Source organism: Vanellus vanellus (genome assembly GCF_965231255.1).
Source record: "Vanellus vanellus genome assembly, chromosome: 4".
Lineage (NCBI taxonomy): Eukaryota > Metazoa > Chordata > Aves > Charadriiformes > Charadriidae > Vanellus > Vanellus vanellus.
The window spans coordinates 30,264,778-30,285,928 of record NC_138909.1 but is presented as its reverse complement, the minus strand read 5'-3'; the positions used below and the strand labels follow the sequence as shown (position 1 = coordinate 30,285,928).

Sequence of the window (21,151 nt, the reverse complement as noted above, 5' to 3'; positions counted from 1 at the left end):
GCTTATGTTAGTATCTGACATTCTGGAAACTGCAGGTACTGATTCTGGTAGACAAAATCATAAATACATAAATCATAACTCCATTGTTCAATTTCAGAGATTAAAGTAGTTGTTTTTTTCATTTTTCCTTCCATTGCAGTTTTGTGATGCTGTCTCCAGTGTTGCTGTGTACTATTGGAAGCCCCTGGACATAGTAAGTGGTTTTGCAACTTACTTTCTGTTCTTAGTACCAGGCAAGTAAATCACTTTACCACACTGTGCTCTTGGCTGAACTGTCTACGCTTTGTCATGCATGTTTCAGGTTTATATAGGAAAATTCTGTAGATGAGGGCTCCCAATGCTGCTATGTTTTTTACAGCAGGTTGGCTTTGGTGTTGTTCTGGCAGATGTTACGTGCTAATCAGAAGCATCAATTTGGATTGAGAAAAGAGGAGGGATTGGAAGCACAGGGAGCATGTGGGAGAGTGGTCTGGCAATCATGGTTTTGCTTGGAGGATGTTCTCTGTTCCGTGTGGTAAAAGCCCAAAACAACTCGGGATCTGCATTACTCTTCCCCCCCCCGCCCCCCCCAAGTTGTACTGTTGTGTCCATCCTGGAGGCATTGGTTTTTAGTGGGGGTTTTCAGTACCTTAGTTTGACTTTGAATTACAAGAAGATGCAGAGCAAGAAGTCACTTGCAAGCTTGGCAGCTAGTATATGCTTAAAGAAGCCAGGGTGCTCATCCTGTGGCAGGCTGAGTGCCCACAGCAGAAGCTGGCCATATGCCAGAGTCAGAACTAGGAGGTGATGTTTAGGTGTTGTAACTGCTGGTTCCAACCTCACACACTGGTGAAGACTGGCGAGGCATAGCGGGGCTGGAGGGGACTGACATGCCTACCCATAGGTGAAACTGAAATGCATTCAAGCAAACATTGCTTGGTGTCTTTTCCCCAAACAGAAATGGTGCTAGATTGACCCAGAGGTAATTTTTCCTCTATTAATAGAATTTTGTAAATGAATCTAGTGTAATTTAAATAGTTTTGATAGATGTATTTCATACCAACAGCTCCATTAAACCTGAGATAACCTGTGCACAAGTTCCAGCTGTGGATGCTTGAGTTTAGCAGTCTTTTTGTGGCGCTTTCCTCTCAAAACCATCCTTTTGAATTCTGATTTAAGCTTTCCTACATTTTCCTATGAAATACGAGAGTGTCATACTTGCATAGCATTCAAAAAAATATAAATTCTTGTCATTCTTCAAATCACCATCAATTTATTTTTCTAAGGTATGAATATAGCTGGTTGAAAAATGGAAACATTTCAAAAATCAGAATTGTTCTCATTTAAAATGTTCAAAGCTGGTTGATATTTCTTTGGATAATTCTTAGTTAAATAAAATACTCTGGTTTTGTAAATAGAAATATAAATTAAAAATATTACCTGGTATTTCAAGAAATGGTTAGTTCCAAAGGAAAAACTTTAGGAATAATTTCACTAATTAATCTGAGTATTCACTAATTAATCCTAATATAATACTAAAATATAATAAAGTAAAACAACTTTTCAAAACAAAGGCCCATGTTAATTAGATGTCTTCAAAATAAATATGAAAGTGACCGTGACAGTTTTGCAGCAGAGACACATGAGGCTGGGATACTGAAATATTTGTAATATTTTAGATATGGAAATAAGTCATTTGGGGAATTTTGTGATTAAATATTCTCAATTATTTGCTTTCATTGAAAATCAAAACACAAAAAGCTGATCTTTTATGTGCTGATTCTAAAATGTTAATATTAAACTAACTATGCAAGGGCAATTTTAAAGATAAAAGTGGGGGAAGGGTTATGCTGGCACCTCCTCGCTTGCACTTGACAACATTTTCTTCTAGTATGTATAAATGTCTTTGCTAGTCTTTCAAACGTAATTATTTGGTCAGCTGTGAAACTAGTGATGTTTTAGGAACCAAGCAGAATTTGAGGAGCTGTCTAACTATCTGCTGAAATTTGAAGTCCCACCCAGTTAGTGATCATTATCAAAGGGGCAGGAGAATTTCCCAGTTATTGGAAAGTTAGCAGTAATTCATTTGCTGGCTCGAGGAAAGGGCAGTGGAACAGCTTCCTGCTGGCACTTGTCATGTCGTGGCTGGTCTCAGAGCTGAGCAGCGAGGGTGGCAGAACGTTCTGTGGAGCTGGCAGCTGTACACGCGTGTGCCCACGCACACCGTGGTGCCCAGGGCCAACCTCGGCCCCACGGATGTCTGCTGCAGGCAGATGCTTGAGCTGCGCTGAAATGTAGCTCTTGCAGCAGCTGACGGGCAGTATGCAGGCAGCGCAGTGACAGGGACCAACCACCAGGTGGCACTGCTTATAACGACAGAACTCGTCGCTTCGCTGAGGCGCTTACACAATTTTTCACGTCAGCAACATTTCAAAATAAGTGGTGACGTGCAAGTTACAATTGACTGAAGGCAGAGTTATTTTATAGCAATCAAATTTTGTTTCATCTAGGTTTAGGGGTTTTTTGTTTTGTTTTGTTTTTTTTTTGTTTGGTTTGGTTTTTTTTTTTTTCAAAAAATAAAACTGATGTTTCTGTTAAATTAGCAAAACTTAGAAGTAATACATGATGGTACAGATAGAGGATGTGGTTTGCTTCTAACACAGCAGTGTGGTAGAGTTTTTTTCCCAATCCTGCACAAATCTATTTACGTTTTTATATCTGTTACAGAGTTACTTGGCTAATTGATTACGTTTTTTGAGACTTGTCACTAGTATAAAATTAAGGCTGTGCAGGTGCACATGCAGTATTAGGGAAACCTTCATTGGGAGGAACTTCTTGTAGTGTTTACTTGGTAGGGAAGTGGTAGAACTCAAAACATTTAAGGAGTTATTTTGGTGTTCCCTCACTACCTACAGTCTTATTGTTTTATGCTTAGTAGTTAAGAGAATTACGGGTAACTTGTATAGCAGGGCAAAGTGAGTTCCATGTGCAGAAGTTACTGTAAATTAGCAGATGAGATGGATTTTGTTAACCTTTGATATCTCATTTGTGCCTTTGTGATGTGCTGTGTAATTGCTGATTGTGCTGAGGGGGTTCCAGGAGTTCAAAGGGCTATGGACTGGGATAAGAGTTGCTCAAAAGAGGTCAAAAGGCATTTTAGTGTTTGCGTCCAATGTTCAGCACTGAGAGAAGGATCTGTTTAGCAGAATGACCTGCTCACAGTGGCAATCCTGTTCTCTGGGGAAGATTTTGCACAGTTGTGCTATAATATTCTGTGGGACTTGGTGCTGGAAATATATTAAAAGTACAACAACATTTGCAAAAATAAACCACATCCATGTATGTGTGTATAAATGTTATGTGATAATAAGTTATCTAGTGGTTTATATAATATGCTTCAAATAATATAGCACTAGCTACTGTCCCATATTACCTTTCAATGCTAAACATTCCATATTTGTGTGAGCTGCACTTTCTTAAATACATAGTAATGCTTAATATGTATTTATTAAATATTAAATAAATTTGTTAAATAATGAGACCAGGCAAAGATAAGGCTTAAGTTCAAGTGAGAGTCTTCAAAAATTTGAGTTCAATCCTTAGAAAATGAGGAGAGTTCGATTGCTGCAACAAAGAAAATCGGCCACATAAGTTTGTTTTAAACTTAAGAAAATCCCATACCACAAACATAAAACATTGGTATATGGAACTTGGATATATAAAGTATTCACTTACTGTCTTTAGACATTCCTGTTCCATTAGAACTTCAGGCAATCCTATTGCTGTGCGTTCATCAGCTTAGTAGAATTGCCCTCCTTTGGCAGGCTGTGAAAGTGATGGTTTAATTGGTTGGCTCAGTAGCTGTTTTGTGTCTCCGTAGAAACTGTCTTCATGCTGAAAAGAAATTTGGGGAAGTTTCCTTCCCTTGCTCTTTGCTAAATTGTGCTTGACACAGACAAACTGCAGGAGAATATGACAAACACATTTGTGCAGACAAAGTATTTTCAAACATCCTTCAGTAAAGAGACCTCTGTGACCTGTTAAATGATTCTTCCACCCCATGTTTCTTGCGTCTGGTCCAATCCTACATATTTTCTATTATATAAGCTGAAAATGTTATTACTCTATCCTGTCAGAGTCTGATGGTTATATAATTCAGCAATGAAGCTTTTCCAGCAAGGCAGAAGTTTGCTCGAAGTTACTGCAGTCAACTGGGGTGTAGATGTACAAAGCCCTAGGTTCTGTAGGCTAACTCCTCTTGAAACTCTGTTACCGTTGCTTACATGCTTCGGTTTGAAAGTGGAATACAGACTTTGGTGTGCGCTTGCTTGCCTCATAAAGACTCAGCATTGGGTACCTAAAGCTGTGGAAATACATAGCCTCATTGACTGCATGTTAATTTTCCTTTTTAGATATGAATTAGTGGTGGGAATGAGGTTTTATTGGAGTATTTGAAGGCACATGTTTTTTTTTTCTTTTTTCTTTTTAAATGCATCCAAGATGATAGACTCATAAGATAGGACAACAAAGTATTCAGCTTCTATGATTAAAATATGCCTCATGAACAGTACAAGGTAGATTTGATTTCTTGATAAATTACCTCTTTACTGCAATCATAAGGTCAAAAGCGTCATTGATTTTTGTCAAATGGCAATGTATATGACACCAAGACATGCATAAAATTTCTTTGCCTTACAGTCGGACACCAGCTTTAGTATACTCTCCACACTCTTCCAGGCTGTAACAAAATCCATAAAACCGAGTCTTGTTAACAGTGAACAAACGGAATTTAATTAATAAATCAGGTTATAAGAAAAAACAGTTTGATCCATGATTAAACACTTGTCTGATTTTCTGCTTGGTTCCCTATAAATTTCAAGCTAGTGGTCACACTTTCTTTTCTGATGCTTTTCTTGCCTTATCAGCCACATATATATTTCACAAAAACTATTATTTTAAATCTGATTGATGAATGTTTCATGAGTACAGAAACTTACTGAATTAGGGAATAAAGGGGTTTGGGGGATGTTACTTTTGAATGCAAGTATCTAAACTCCACATATGTCCTGTTTCGGAGCTGAACTTAAGTCATTGATAATTTGTGGGAGTACTGTGCCAAACAAAACATTTAGTCTAAACCCCTCAAAAATGCAAACAAATTACAATACATCAACAAAATTTCTGAAAATTTCTACTGCAAGCATTAGTATAATGCTGTAACAGGACAAAGTTCTATTGTGTTGTTGATAAATTATTATTATTGTTGTTGTTACTATTTCCTTCAGAGGAGAAAAAAGGGCCACTTTTACTGCAAGTTAGCTGCCAGTTACAGTTTTCTTCATTTCAACTGAGTTTCTCAGTAAGATTTCACCTGAGAAATTCAGACTATATAATTGTAACCCAGGTCTCTTTTATCACATTTTTTTTTTAAATAATCTTGGGATTTATAAAAATTTCCATGATTTCTTTAAGAATGAATGTTTGAGACATACATACCCTGGAAGCCTTCAAGAAACACTGGTTCAGTAAACAAACACAGATGTAACCTAATGGAAACGTAAATTTTGCATGTGAAATCCAAAACACATTATTATCTGCTTATCACCAGCTGTACATGGATAAAGTATATAAATATAAGCCTCACTGCTTAGTTGCTAAAGGGGATGAATTCTTGCTCAAAGCAAGAAAAGGAACTACAGAGATTTGTATAGCAAACTACTGGCTGACAAGAGATGCCGTTAATACTATTCTGGTGATAAAAGATAAGATGATAAAAATTATATTTATTTCTATTGAAACACATCTGTTTACTAAAACAGATAGTCTGCTGTACAACAGAAGACTTCCTCTGTCTTCATTAGCATGCAAAGCCCAAAGTATCTGAAGAAAGCCAAACCAAAAATAAGTACATTCTTATAATTCTGTTGTGGTTTAACCCCAGCTGGCAACTAAGCACCACACAGCCACTCGCTCACTCTCCCTTGCTGGGATTGGGAAGAGAATCAGAAGAGTAAAAGTGAGAAACCTCATGGGTTGAGATGAAGACAGTTTAATAAAAAAAGCAAAAGCTGCACACACAAGCAAAGCAAACCAAGAAATTCATTCACTGCTTCCTATCGGCAGGCAGGTGTTCAGCCAGGTCAAGGAAAGCAGGGCTTCATCATGCCTAATGGTTACTTGGGAAGACAAAACGCTGTAACTCCAAATGCCCCCCGCTTCCTTCTTCTTCCCCCAGCTTTATTTACTGAGCATGACATCATATGGTATGGAATATCCCTTTGGTCGGCTGGCGCCAGCTGTCCTGACTGTGTCTCCTCCCAGCTTCTTGTGCACCCCCAGCCTGCTCGTTGGTGGGGTGGTATGAGGAGCAGAAAAGGCCTTGACTCTGTGTGAGCAATGCTCAGCAGTAACTAGAACATCCCTGTATTATCAACATTGTTTCCAGGACAAATCAAAAACATAGCCCCATACCAGCTATTATGAAGAAAATTAACTCTACCTCAGCCAAAACCAGCACAAATTCTTACCAAAATTAAAAAAAAAAAAGAAAGACCCTTCCTGCATTTATTAAACCCTATAGAGCAGAAAATCTCTCAGCAGGTTTATTGCGAAGGATGTTTTCAAGAGATAAGCAGCCTTTATTGCAAATGTTTAGTTATGTTTGTTCTGGACTATGGCTCCCACCTTGGTTTGTGCAAACTTTGGGTAGTATGACTTGGGTAATATTATCAGTTTAGTATTGGCATAAAGCTACTAGTAATGTTGGTGCTGAGAGTATTTTAGTATAGCTAAGTAAGTTGGTGAGTCATTGCTCTTAATGCTTTTCTTTTTAATTCTGTTCCTTATGAAGCATTGCTTGTATGGGAAGGTGCATGGGTGATCTCAGTTAGAACTGCCATCTCTGGAGAAAGCCATTTGCATTAGAAGTGTTCATGCAAAGAGCTTATTCACAGCTATAAAACTTAAGTGGTTGATGACGGAAGAGTTGTTTCTGCTGGTTATCTAGCTGGTTGCTAGGCTTCTTTTTACTTTAGCCTTTGTAAAACTTTAATCACAAAGCAAATACAGAAGGAAGGAAATGAAGTTAGGAGAAATAAGTATGTGCTTAGTATATTTCCATTCTGAACTCACAAGAATCAGCAAAGATCTTCACTGTGACACATGTGCCCCAGAGATGTGTCATCCTGCATAGCTGTTTAGGCAGGCTGGGATCAATGGACCAGTGCCTGGAACAGCAGCAGTTCTCTATATGTGTTGTGTGCCAAATTAAGTACCTGAGGGGCTGGATAGATTTCATACAGGAAATACTCTATTTGAATGTAAGATGCAATTGCAATACATCTAAGTCTATTCCTTTGCTGCTGTGGAAACTGTATCAAGTAGACCTTATCATAAACCTGTCATGTTCTGTATTAAAAATAGGGGGGTTTACTGCCATTAAGATTATTTACGATAGTTTGATCTGATTAGTCATCTTTTAATTTCTAGGCTACTTTTCCCCACTTGTTCCTGTGCAAACAATGCCAGTTAATATTAATAGTATGGCTAAGACTAGAATCTGGCATTACAGAAAAAAAATAATGCTTCAGTAAAATGTTGTGGTTCATAGTTTTTCCAGGGTAATTGAGAAATGTAGTGTGAGTTTCTATTTATTTCCCTTGGATTCATTTCAAATACTGGATGCCGAAGTCTCTAAATAAAAACTAAAGGGAAGTTACTATTCCTTGGGTTTGAAAAGACATGCTGTCCTTTGTCTTGTTCTGTTCAACAAGAGGAATTGTTAAGTCCTGCACATGGGGAGGAAAAACCCTATGCACCAGTACATGCTGGGGGCCACCCAGCTGGAAAGTGTCTTTGTAGACAAAGACCTGCAGGTCCTGGTAGACAGCAAGTCAAACATGAGCCAGCACTGTGCCCTTGCAGCAAAGGCGGCTAATGGTGTACTGGGCTGCATTAGACAAAGTATTGCCAGCAGGTCGAGGGAGGTGATCATTCCCCTCTATTCAGCACTGGTGAGGCCACAGCTAGAGTTCTGGGTCCAGTTCTGGGCTCCCCAGTACAAGAGGGACATGGACATACTCGGGAGTGTCCAGCAAATTGCCATGAAGCTGATTAGCAGCCTGGAGCCTCTCTCCTACGGGGAAAGGCTGATAGAGCTGGGACTGTACAGCCTGGAGAAGAGAAGGTCCAGGGGGATCTCATCCATGTGTACAAGTAGCTGGAGGGAGGGTGCAAAGAGGACAGAGCCAGGCTGTTTTCAGTGGTGCCCGGTGACAGGACTAGAGGCAATGGGCACAAACTGAAACACAGGTGAGTCCGTATGAATGTGATATGATTAGAGCTGTATCAGCGGTCCTGTCAGGAGCTACAACACAACCCTCCATGCACAGTATAGGTAACTTTGATATAATTTGCTTCAGTTTCCATACTAACATTGTTGTTAGTGCTGCCTGGTAATGCTGTTGGGTAAACAAGGGAATTTTTTTGTCTTTGGGAGATGTTTTTCTTCCAGATTACTTGTAGCATGAAACCTGTGTTTTCAGCCAGGCTTGCCAAATTGTTTATTTCATAATAGGCATGGCAAAGGGATTCTCCTGACTGTTCTACAGGGGAAAAAAATGTGTTATATACAAATAAAATGTAAATGATGCTACTGAGACCTGTACTCATTGTAGCAGGAAGTTCCAGGGATTTCCATTGTAAAATAGATGAGGTGTCTGTTTCTGTGGTACTGTTCTATAAATGCTTTATGCAAAACAGAGTTACTCTGTACACATGTAATTATTGACTTCTTGCTTATGACTTGAGTGCCCCAAGCAGGTTTTTCTTCTCCTGTAGGAGACTCTGAAATGAATTTATGAGAACTAGGAGCTTTCACAAACTGAGATGCTCGAGGCAAAATTTTGAGGATGTCTTGACTCTGATGTGGTGAGCAGTCCCTAACTCTAAAGGCAGAGCAGGGGGAATGGGGGATAGAGCTGCTAGAAGTTTGTATTAAGAAAGAAAAGGCAGGGTCAGGCAGCTAACTATGAGGCATGGGAGGCATGTCAACACTATAAGAGTTAAACTCCATGGAGATGATAGAGTTTAAACTCTATTAAACTTAATGGAGATAAACTCAATGAAGTTTTCTCAACCAGATACTGCTTCTGACACGTGATTTTACTGTTGAAGGGTGTTTTGTACACACGCATGTGGATATAAACAACTTGCTGTCTCACCCTATGCACAGTATACTTGTAGCCAGGCATGTTGCCAATTCTGTCAAAGAAGTGACTAAATTGTTCCAGCCAATGTTTCCATCACAGTGTATGATGGTGCAAAATCAAGACATACTTTCCACAAACTTAAATATATATATAATAATATATATAGATATACACAATATAAATGTACTATACATGTATATATATAAAAATATATCCATGCTGCAACTTCACCTAAGTCCCTACTGGCCGTTCAGAGTCAACATAGTTGTGGTAAATCATTTGCCAATCCAAAAAGGCTTTTCTTTCCTTTCTTTTCTTTAATAGAGTATTGGTTTATAAAGCAAGAAAAAAATTAGCAGGTTGATTATTTGATCTAAGGTTTCTAAGCCTCTAAGAGGAAATCAACACTTCATCTCTACATGTGCCCAGAGAAATTCAGATGCCCTGACTTGTTTCATGGAAGGAATCTGTTTCCTTTCTTCAGTGGGCAGAGGCATTACTTTTGCTCCCTCATATCACCTACAGTTTCAGGGGAAAATATTATGTGTAGGGATTAGTAGTTTTAAAGTCATTGACTGTGCTAAAGGGATTGGAAATTCAGTACCAAGATTGCTAGGTGATCTCCAGAACACCAAACTATTGTTGAGCAATCTGCAGTACTCTAGTCATTAAGTTGTGGCTGAGCAACAGATTCCCTGAGAAGAGTGTTGTCTGCAATGTTTTTCCCTAGTCTCGCCCGTAACTGCGGGCTCCTGACAGTCCCCATGGGAGCCACGTCAGAAGTCTTTCTGGAGAAATACTGTTTGGATGCTCCACTGTCCGACCTATATTGAAACTTTTGCCACTTATCAATAATCCAGTGAACTGGAAATTAAACATTGGAGAGGGGTTCACCGGATTAAAAAAGTACTGTGTGAGATACAATGGCCAAGTTTTCTCCAGATGCTGAAGCTGATGCTGCGTCAATGACATCTGTGTGGTTTTGCTGAGGGACTTTGTGATTGCAGCAAAGTGTAGGTTTATGCTAGAAAATTGTATTGATCTTACATTTCTGGACAGTATTTAGTGAAACTATTAAAAAAAGCAAGTATATTCCACAAGGGGACATAACATAGAACAATCTTTCCATTTAGGGTGTAAATAGAATAATGGAAAAAGTATTTCTCCTGTTGTATTTTACTCGGCAAATTTGAGAAATTCAATCCACAGTATATTGGCTAAAATGGGAAGACAGATCAACATCCTATTATGAAATTTATCTCATGTTTTCTTCTCCCTAAAGCTGTTGGGCACAATCCATAGTAGAGTCAGCTCTACTATGTGACTTTCATGTTGTAGTAGGGTACGCTTATTAAATGTGCAGGTAGCAGGAAGGTTAGAAGCACACTGAAAGAGAGGACTAGAAAACGATCCTGACAGTTTGAGGGAATGCTTTTAAAGAACTGGGATGCAATTGAGTGTAGTGATCAGCATAGGAGGGCAAGTGACAAGTCAAAAGCAGTTCTGGAGAGAAAAAAATGTCTGCAAAGAACAGTGGATGACAAAGTGAATGTGAGTTAGAGGTACCCTGCTATTGGGGGGTAGAGGAAAGGCAAACAACATAGTGGCTGTGGAAACAGGAATAGAGTTGACAAGACGAGAAGCAGTGTTTCACTGTGGAAAGGGTGAGGGTAGCAGTCTTCAGGAACATAAAAAGTAGCTGTAAGTTTGAGCAGGAGATATAGTCTTTCTGAGGAGATTAACTTTGACAGTATGATACAGTTTGAAATGGTAATGGAATAGGTCATCATTGGAGGCCTTTGAGCACAAGTTATCTCTCAGGAATGATACAGAAAGTTGATTCTGCACTGGGGAAAAAAGCTACTCTACATGGTCTCTTAAAAACTATCTGAGCTCCGTTTTCAGATTACTTATTTTAATAGTCCTGCTTTGTTGTTTTATCCACAGCGGATTGTGTTTTTTAAAAAAATCTGTAGGATGTTAAAAAAACACACATTTGATCAGCATCATAAGAGATTTATTTGCTTACCGTTTTGTTTATATGACTGATATCGCTAGAAGTGCACATCACCATCAATTTCTCTAAAGTGGTGGTGTAAATGACAACAATCTTAGGATGTATTGCATTTTTATGGTAACTAGGTTTTATTTAAAATATTGATATCCCCTGCTGGAGTATTTGGCGTGGCTATCATAACATTTGTATAAGTCAGAGCCCAGGTCATTCAATTTAAAATAAACGCCAAAGGATTATTCAGATAATACACTACATTTACATAGTGCTAGTTTACATGGTTCTAGAAGCCAAGATTGATTGACATTTGTATTTCTGTTACTTCTACAATGTGAAAGACCTGGAAAGGGGATGCTTGATAAGCAATGGTGTGTGATTGTCATCTCTCAAGTATAAGAAAACAGTGCAGAGTCACAAATACTCAAACAGAAAATGAAAATATTTTAAGCGATGGTCTGTTCAGAGCTGGGTACTCTCTGCATTCACCTATAACAGTATGTAAACAACAGCAGAGAACAATGTTTGATATTCCGGTGCTTCATGTATATGTTATGGAGCAAACCCATTTGTTTCCTTTTGATTTTTTCAGTCTCCTATATGGGCTCGTTGCCCATATAAACTGTTTGCTAGAACAGAATAGTAAATATTTTTCTGGGTTAAAATATATCTTGCATAAATCTACCAGTGTTTTATTGATGGTAGTTTTAGACTGCTGTGTCTGCATTTATATTCTATGTAAGTCAGAGCTCAGGGTATTCAACTTGAAGTAAATGCCTTTTTGTTATTTTCAAGAAACTAAGCAGTAGAATTGATTAAAATAGAACTGTAGCTGAAACAGATAAGCTAAATAATGGAAACCACTCCAAAGAGCAATGTGTCCTTCCCATTGCTACTTTGGAAAGAAATACCTCACATTAAAATATTGAATGCATGTGGTTGTTATGTGTAATTTGTCAACCAGCTAGAATCACTAGACTTATCATATACTAAACTTTAAGCTGCTCCCAAGAGGAGAATGATAAAAAGAACAGAAAGGTGATGGATGAAGAAGTTGAAAATGGAGATGATATGGTTAAATGACAGTAAAGAGAATCAGTTTTTCCTAGTCACATGCCATATATTGATTATAGCTTTGAAATTTTGGGTGTTGAAAAAAGTGATGAGAGCTCATTTCAACTTAAAATAAAAATCTTTGCTCAGGTGTTGTGCCCTTCCTCTCTTTAGACCTGTGTTCTTTCCCTGCCTCTCTTCTCCATGCTTCCCTTTTTCTTCACACTTAACTGCTTAACTCAGTACGGAAAGCCAGTTCATCCTTCTTCCAGTCCCTCTCCCATTCCTGGGCCTGCTGTGCAAGAATTCATGTTGTCTGTAATGAAAGTAAGTTTCCACATGCCTAATTCAGCCTTGAGGATCTTCATGATCCCACCAGCTCCAGTCTAGAAAGAAATGATAGACTAGAAAAGGCCTATCCACTAGAAAGGAATCCTCCTTCCTTGTGCTGAAAGGACGTTTTTGTATATCTAAGGAATGGGATAATTTCCTACAAGACTACCAATAATGACATAAAACCCCTTCTTGGATCAGGAACCATTTAGAATGCTATAGTGAGAAGAACTCAACTCTTTAGCTGTTGAACAAAATGGTAGATAGACTAATATTAATATTTTTTAAAAATTGAAAGACATCTGTTAATGTTAGGATGCAAATAAAAATTAGTCCTGACCAGGAAAAAAAAATGCAGTGTCCGTTAATCAGGAAGGCATTAGTTTGTAGATTCATGCTTAGGACTCTCAACTCTACAGTTGATTCATGTCTTTCATGCCTGTTATCCTGTCAGTGCACTCACTAGATTTGGTGAAGTAAAGATATGGTTCTTCTCCAGGATTAGTTGCTTTCATGTGCTTTGCAATCTTCACTCCACTTTTAAAGTGGACTGATGTTTAAGTGCTTAGCTGAAATCAAACATATTCTTTAAGCTGTTCAGGCAGACCCACTTTACAAAGTTTTTGAGCCTTATTTTAGTTGGTTTTGATTACCATTCAATTTTGTACATTGTGCAAGAGTTGGAGAGCAATTCTAGAGGACAAATGCTGTATGGCTGATATCCCATATGGTTGCTAGTGTTTGAAGTTTAAAACAAGAAATTTTAGAAATACTGTGACAGATAATGAAATCATTCAAGTGCTTCCTAAGTAACATTCCATACATATGGCTTATGTTTTCATCTCACACATAAGGACATAAATGTGAACAGTGCTACGTGTACTAGTATTTCATGCCTCTTAGAACATGTCCAGTCTCTGCTGTTGAGATTATAGCCTACAAAATGTTTGTAAAAAGGTGTTTCAAATGTGTAATGCTATTTATCCTTAAAACATCTGTGTGATGCTCTCCTCCATCAAACTTGCAAACCCAACATTGATATGAAGACAACATAGATTTCAGAATAACTGACTGCCCCACTTGCAGTTGTGAAGTGCCATGGGTAGCTGGCATCTCTGCAAAACATTTTAAATGTATGTGAATATGGGCGGGAGTTGACACCAAGATCCTGTTGCTGTGCAGCTTTCTGTATACCTTAAGAAAGTAGGATATTTTTTTTTCTTATCCAATTAATAGAGGGAAAATAAAATCAAACTTGTGTGTCAGTAGACATGGATTTAATGATTAACTTTTTAATTACAGATGCCGTGTATCTGCATTCAACAATATTTCATATCTGGACTTGCTACATGTGTTCACATATCAGACAAGTTTTAATAACTGATCTGTTAGGTCAGGTGTTTGTACAGATAGGCACAGGCCTCAAGGTCTTTGTCATCATCTCAGTAGTCAGTGTTCTGGCCCCCTTTGTGTATTATGTTTGTTTCCTGTCTGTATCCAAGTGGTGGAAAAATGGAAGAATATTTGACGGAAATCACTTTGTGGAATAGACTCTGAAATCCACTTACGAGGGCTAAGTACAAATCTTATCTTTCTCCCTGCCTGCAGTAGTTCAAACCCTTCAATAATTTTTAATTAAAAGACAAAGGCAGATATTAATGACTTTATTAATGCCTCAGTGTTAAATTTTTGTCTTCAGTGTAACTGGGCACAGTTTCAGAGACAATCTTTGCATATCTACTATGAAGAACAAACTAGATCATATCCTAGCAGGTACAGTTTTGCACTTGTTAGCAAGATAATTCATTATTCTTTCAGGTGCCCTGTTGATTGAATTTCCATTAGGACAAAAATATTGTATATGTCATACAAAATGGAAGGGGGAGGACGCAAATGAGATATGGAGAGTTAGATCCACCCTGACATATTATACATTGAAGAGATAAACCAAAAATATTGATAAAGGTCTGTTAAACATGTGCAATAGATTTTGTTCACCCTAGCAGAGGAGAATGGCTGAGGGAAAAAAATGTGTTAAAATAGAGAATAGGAATCTTACAGCAATTACTAATTTTGAGTTCATTTCATCATAGAATCCTAGAATAGCTCAAGTTGGAAAGGACACATACAGTTCATATCCTTGCATTTCCTTTTCTTTTCAGAACAAATTTAGTTGCCCAACCGGTTGTGATCCTGGTAGCTCCTATGGAATTGCACTCCTGCAATGTAAGGAGGAGTTTTGCTTTTTACTTTCTGAAAGTCTAGGTTTAGTACCTATAGCATTCACATTAACACATCATGGGACATAAATGCACTTGTACTTTCTCTTCCCGGTTCCAATCTGTAAATTTCTCAGGGGTTGTTATCAGGAAGAAAACTAGATGAGGAGAAAAGCCACCAAACTGAGCTCAGGAGGCCAGAAGATGTAAAGAGGATAAATATGAATTGAAGAAGGGAAGAATAGGAGAAAATAGGACAAAGAAATGTGATAAGAAAACTTCATGTTTAAATGAAAGTGGCTGGAGTGACAGGTTTTATATGAGGATAACCTCCTGTAACAAAACACATTTTTGTCCTGCAAGTGAGACCAGAGAGTTTCCCTGCTGTCCTATGGTTGAGGTTGCAGCATTCACACAGCTGAGATGGGGGCAGAGATGGGCGTAAGCATGTAAGGCTGGTCAAGCAGCAGCAGTGGAGGGGACAAAGGCACTTGCTCGCTGCTGAGACAAGGGGTGTGATGGAAAGGCCTGTGGTAGGAGGAAGAGCTCCTCCTGCACTGTGGGACTTCTGTTGATTGAGAGCGCTGCATGGGATGAGTTTGGCCGAAACTCTTTATTGATAAAAGCATTTCTTGGAAGAGGTGTTCTTTTGGATCTCAGCCAGGCGTGCCAGCTCTGTCAGTGGCACCAGCATCAGCAAATTCTTCATTCTCATCTCCTTGCACCCCACAAAGGGAGGTGCTGGTCAAGAAGGGCCTGCGCCAGGAGAGTGTCTGCTGCGCTGGTTCCTCCGCTCAGCCTCCCCTGGCTGTGTCCTTCAAAAGAGCAGGACGCTGCGAATACTGAAAAGTGGAAGGGAAGGGAGGAGTTAGAGGTGCTGCGGCTGAGGTGTTCAGGAGAAGGCAGTGAGGCAGGCAGGTGTGCCTGAGGACCAGACACCTTCTTTCTCATCCAGCCTCTTGCTAAGCCAGCTGCAGGAACCGTGCAGCAACGGGGCAGCCATGAGCAGGAGGGTTCCCTGTGCTGAGCGTAGGCTCTTCCCTCCGGGTTATGGCAGATCCTCCCAACATATGTCCCCGGTCCCTGTTTTCTCCAAAGGCTTGGATGCTTTTTGAGAAGGCAGTGTTGCATGCTCTGCCAGCCAGCGTGTTTGGAGTGTTTGAATTTTAGGTGGAGGTGGCGTATGCTGTACCTCGCTCCTGCTAGTCAGGGTCTCACCTTTTTCCTGCACGTAACAACTCAAATCCCTCGTTCACTTTGGCAATGGGCAGCGTGTGCGTGATCAGCATGTCTGAGTTGAATTTCTTCTCCAAATAGCTGGAAACTAATTTGGGGATACAATCTCTCGTCTTCCAACCTAGAAACGGGAGAAAGTACCTGTAGTGAATAGTCAGAGAAATGCAGTTTTGGTAAGGCAGTATTGCTGTGAGGGTCAGGACTGAGTGACTGGTATTGGTGCCTTCATTTTGTGAGAAATTTTCCTATTTTTGGGATGAGAGTGGATTACCATAAGCAGTTCTTTGTGGTGAACAGCATGAAATGGTCACAAGTTTATTAACATGTTTCATGTCCATATATACAATGGAAATGCAGCGCTCCTGTTGTGGTTTTCTTGAAAACCCTCTCAAAGAGGCTTCCTGGGACATTGCCAAGCTCAAAATATTCTTGGTTCACAAAAGCTTAGTAACTATGAGGTAAAGTGTCTTTTGTCCTAAAGCTGAGGACATTGCTCAGATGGGAAAACTCATTTTCAAGGGGAGACTTGTTAAGATGCTCTGAAGGGTACCTCTTCCACAGACATTTGGAAATTACTGTGAAAGCAAAAGGCTGAAACGTCTAAAGATTTTTCTTTGGTTTCATACCTCCAAGCAGAGTGCCCTTCCATGTACGCCCAGACAGCAAAAGCATAGGATCAAGGGAAATTACTGAACCAGAAGCCAGTTCCCCAACCATCACGCAGACGCCAGTGTTCATGTTGCAGGAGGCCAGGGCAGCAGTCTGACAGGAAAGCAGGGGAATTAGAGAACATGCTGATGTGTTTGTCCAAAAAGCGTTCTTTCTGTGCAGTCATTTGCCTCTCCCCGTTAATCTGAAAACACATACTCCCTGGTGCAGCCAAGATGGAGAGCTCAGTGCCTGTTTGAAGACTTGTACGTCATTTTCTCCCAAAGCCAGTAGACTGCCTTTCTGGGCAAAGAAGTGTCCAGCGGTGCAGGCAGCAGTCAAGGAACTACACTGGGGTGAATTTTGCCCTGACGGGAGCCTGTGAATGAGCTGGAAGGGAGGACACGTTCTGAAATGCCACCTACCATGGTATCGGCATGCCCGATGACCTCAAAGGAGTAGTCCACACCATGGCCGGTCATCTCAGTGAGGACCTCCTGGATGGGCTTCTTGAAGTCATGAGGACTGATGCAGTCGGTGGCTCCCAGCTCCTTGGCCTTGGCAAACTTGTCCTTGTTGATATCAACGGCAATGATGCGGGAAGCTCCAGCCGCCTTGCAGCCCATGACAACAGAGAGGCCAACTCCTCCGATGCCAAAGACGGCACAGGTGGAACCTGGTTTTACCTGCACAATGTGGAGCCCTGTGAGTGTCCAGCAGGAAGAGGAGGATTCTGTTGCACAGGGTTGGTGAGGCTGTGAGGGCGGCTGTGGGATGCTTGTGCTCTCCACGCCTGAATACCAACCTTGGCGGTGTTGATGGCAGCCCCATAGCCTGTGGGAAACCCGCAGCCAAGCAAGCAGACTTTGTCCAGGGGTGCAGCAGCATCTATCTTGGCAACGGCAAACTCCGGGATCACGGTGTATTCTGCAAAGGTGCTGACCCACAGGAAGTGGTGGATCTGCTTCCCTTTGCAAGTGAAGCGGCTGGTCTTGTCAGGCAGCAGGTTTTGTGGTTCAGAGACACTGTTGGGAGGCGCATGCATTTGTTGTTCATCAAGTAAAGGACCTGTGGGGTTGTCAGACTTGTTGACAGACAGCCGACCCCATTTAGGTGTAGGGGAAGGAGAAGCAAACTCACTGGCACTTCAGGCAGTAGTTGGATTCAGGATTCAGGCAGAAGCTGCATTCTCTGCACTGTGGAAGGCAAAGGGGGATGACTTTGTCACCTGGAATAAGACACATCCCATGTTAGGTGGTGCCTCTCTCTGGGCAAACCCTGAAGGTGCTGCCTGTTGGAGAGCTGAACGTTGAGTGTGTGTTTTTGTGTGTGTCTGTTACCTGGTTTCACAGAGGTTACTCCTTCTCCAACGCTTTCCACAATCCCAGCTCCTTCGTGGCCTGGAATAACTGGGAAATCTGCATTGGGAAAGCAACCTTCCAAAAGGTGTTCATCTGTGTGACAGATGCCTGTGGCCACAATCTGTTTGGAGGGGAAAGAGCAGATGAGCTTTAGAAATGGTATGGCCTCTGTTTAACTCATTTTGTGGAAGGATTTTCACAGGGTTTCTCTGAACAGTTAAGGCCTATTAGTGAACACAGATCCCTGACAGTTATATTCAACACATAGCCACAGGACAAGTAGTAATTCCCACAAGGGAGAAAAAACATATTGAAATGTGGTTTTACCTTGACACGGACTTCATGTGCCTTTGGAGGTGCTACCTCCACCTCCTCAACAGAGAGTGGCTTGCCCACGGCCCAGGCAACAGCAGCTCTGCATCTGATAACCTGGAATTAACAGAAGGGATTACGCTCTGTAGGAATCTTTGCCTTTGGCACATGGCCGTGGATGGTCATCTTACAGTCACCTAAAACAGAGGTGGACAGCGCGTGCCTCTGCACAATGGGGCATGCGCTGGTGGAGCTACACAACTGTCCTGTGCTGTTACCTAGTGGACTTGGTGGGTGGGTGGGATTTGGTGGGAGAGGAGAAACAGGGGAGTGCTCAGCTGTACACGAAGCCAAGTGATGTTCAATAAAGACTGGATCGATGGGCCATGGCCAATAGTATGAGCTTCAACAAGGCCAAGTACCGAGTCCTGCACTTGGGCCACAACAACCCCATGCAACGCTACAGGTTTAAGGAAGAGTGGCTGAAAAGCTGCCCGGCAGAAAAGGACCTGGGAGTGTAAACTGACAGCTGGCTGAACACGCACCAGCAGTGTGTCCAGGTGGCCATGAAGGCCAACGGTATACTGGCCTGCATCGGGAATAGTGTAACCAGCAGGGCTAGAGAAGTGATTGTTCCACTGTACTCAGCACTGGTGAGGGCACACCTTGAGTACTGTGTTCAATATTTTGGGCGCCGCATTATAAGGACGACACTGAGGTGCTAGAGAGGGTGCAGAGAAGGGCAACGAAGCTGGTGAAGGATCTTGAGAATAAGTCTTAGGAGGAGCAGCTGAGGGATTTGGGATTGTTTAGTCTGAAGACAAGGAAGCTGAGGGGAGACCTTCTTGCTGTCTACAACTACCTGAAAGGAGGTTGTAGAGAGGTGAGCATTGGTGTCTTCTCACAAGTTACAACCAATAGGACAAGAGGAAATGGCGTCAACTTGTGCCTGGGGAAGTTTATGTGAAATGCAAAGATGAAGTGACCAGTCCATAGAGGGTAAGGCTTGTGTTTGCCCTGGGAGTGCGGACTGGAAAAATCCATCTGCCTTGTGTCTGTGGCAGAGGGCTCTGCAGGCAACATGGGGAAGCAGGGCTGAGCTGCTGCGGCGGAGGAGATGCTGCTGGCCCTGCTTGGCTGGGGGGTGTCCTCCAAACACACTCGATGCTGATGCCCTGCCAGGCCTGTGGCTGGTCTGTGTTAAGGTGAAGACGGCTCTGGCCCCTCTCCTGTTTGCCACATGAGTACAGAGTGAGTTCCAAGCTGACTTTTGGTATGTGACACGGAGAAGATCCCTGAAGGGAAGAGACCCTGGTGTACTGGGCTGATTTGACAGCAACATGTGTGCTTCTGTATCTTTGGGCAGAAGGACAGCACTTCTAGTACTGGTGGAAATGTCTGTTCAGGGCTTTGCTGTTGGTCTTGCAAGACACTGTGCTGAAAGTTCCTAGGAGGGGTTAAGGAACGGTCCCCATCCGGCTGGCAATGGGATAATTTTTTCCCTTGCCAAAGGGATGATCTGTGTGGGGGATCTCCCAAACCCCGAGCCAACCACCCCAGAGCTTGTTTGATGTCAGCAAAATTCAGCTTGCTGCTTGAGAGGGGTTTTGCCAGGGAAAAGATTGAATGCAGGAGATGAGTGGCTGCAAGGCTGCATCTCTCTCTAAAGAGCTGTTTCCCTGCCAAAGCGGGAGCAAAGAGCGGGGCAGAGCAGGAGGGTGTTTTCAGAGCGGTACAATTCAGTGTTTTCATTCCTGAGCTGCTGGGCAGAACAGGAGAGGAATGCGCTACCTGACACAGGTACCCACATACGCAGCTGTCTGAGAGCAGAAGCTCATAATTCAAAGGGGTTTGGGTGAGCTGGGGGAGTAAGGTTAGAGGGAAGAGGGCACGCAGCAGAGGTGCGCAGGCTGAGCCATTGGGAGAATATTTCCCCAAGAGCCGGGCACCTTGGAAAGGAGGATGGGAACTGAATTGTCCTTACTTTTCCAGAAGTGGCCATGTGGTCTTAGCAGAGTCGTGTCTGTCGCTGCAGCAGGCCGGAGGGAAGCTGTCGCCCGTCTGGCCGAAGCCCTGTGTTGCGAAATGTCACAGCCGTGGAGCCGGAGCTCCTGGGCAGCAGCCACAGCAGCTGAAGGGAGGGAGTCCTGGCACGGGACCGTTGCCGGAGAGCGGGGAGAGGTGATTAATCTGTGTCTGATGCCGGACTCTGAGGAGCTCAGCGATTGTTGAGCAGAGGAGCTGGATCACAGCAGGGAGTTGCCAATGGGCGGCAGTCACGCTCAGTGGGGAGTGGGAAGAAGTCCTTCGGGGAGGCTTTTATTGGTGGCTCTGCCTTCAGGCCATGCCCTGCCCTCCCTGCCTGAAAAGCACAGACAGCTCATCGAGATTTTCTCCTCTGGTTGGTTCTGGTAGGTGTGGAGGGAGGAGGAGATTCGTGGCAGTGCTTGGGCTTCCTCAGGGTCCCCTTGTTGCCAGGGGGTAGCATTTGACCTGGCAGCGGTTCACGCGAAATGTGATTTGCAAAAGGATTAAAATATTTTAAAAATGGAAAAAAAAGACAGTGAATATATGGTGTGGTAGACAAACAGGCATGCCCCGTTGCAGTGAAGCTCCACTGTCTGTGGAGCAGCTATTTTCACCTGGGTAGTAAGGGGGAATGTGTCAGGAAGGGTTTTTTTCCAAGGACACATTTGTTTCACTCGTGTGCAACCAGGTTTGGAAGGTTTCACTCCCTTGGACTCTCCTGGCTCCCACAGAGCTGTTTCTGCTGTGACATCGGGCAAGGTG

General features: G+C 42.0%; 1 protein-coding gene across 1 annotated transcript; it reads right to left on the bottom strand.

Annotated features, from left to right (window-relative positions):
• Positions 1–15,621: 15,621 nt before the first annotated feature.
• Positions 15,622–20,363, bottom strand: LOC309671670 (alcohol dehydrogenase 1-like; the record flags this gene model as incomplete). Its single annotated transcript, XM_082482953.1, has 9 exons — positions 15,622–15,646; positions 16,023–16,161; positions 16,667–16,802; positions 17,114–17,374; positions 17,494–17,713; positions 17,829–17,916; positions 18,029–18,170; positions 18,377–18,478; positions 20,346–20,363. 9 exons carry the CDS (start codon positions 20,361–20,363, stop codon positions 15,622–15,624), a joined length of 1,131 nt encoding a protein of 376 aa, XP_082339079.1.
• Positions 20,364–21,151: the final 788 nt, after the last annotated feature.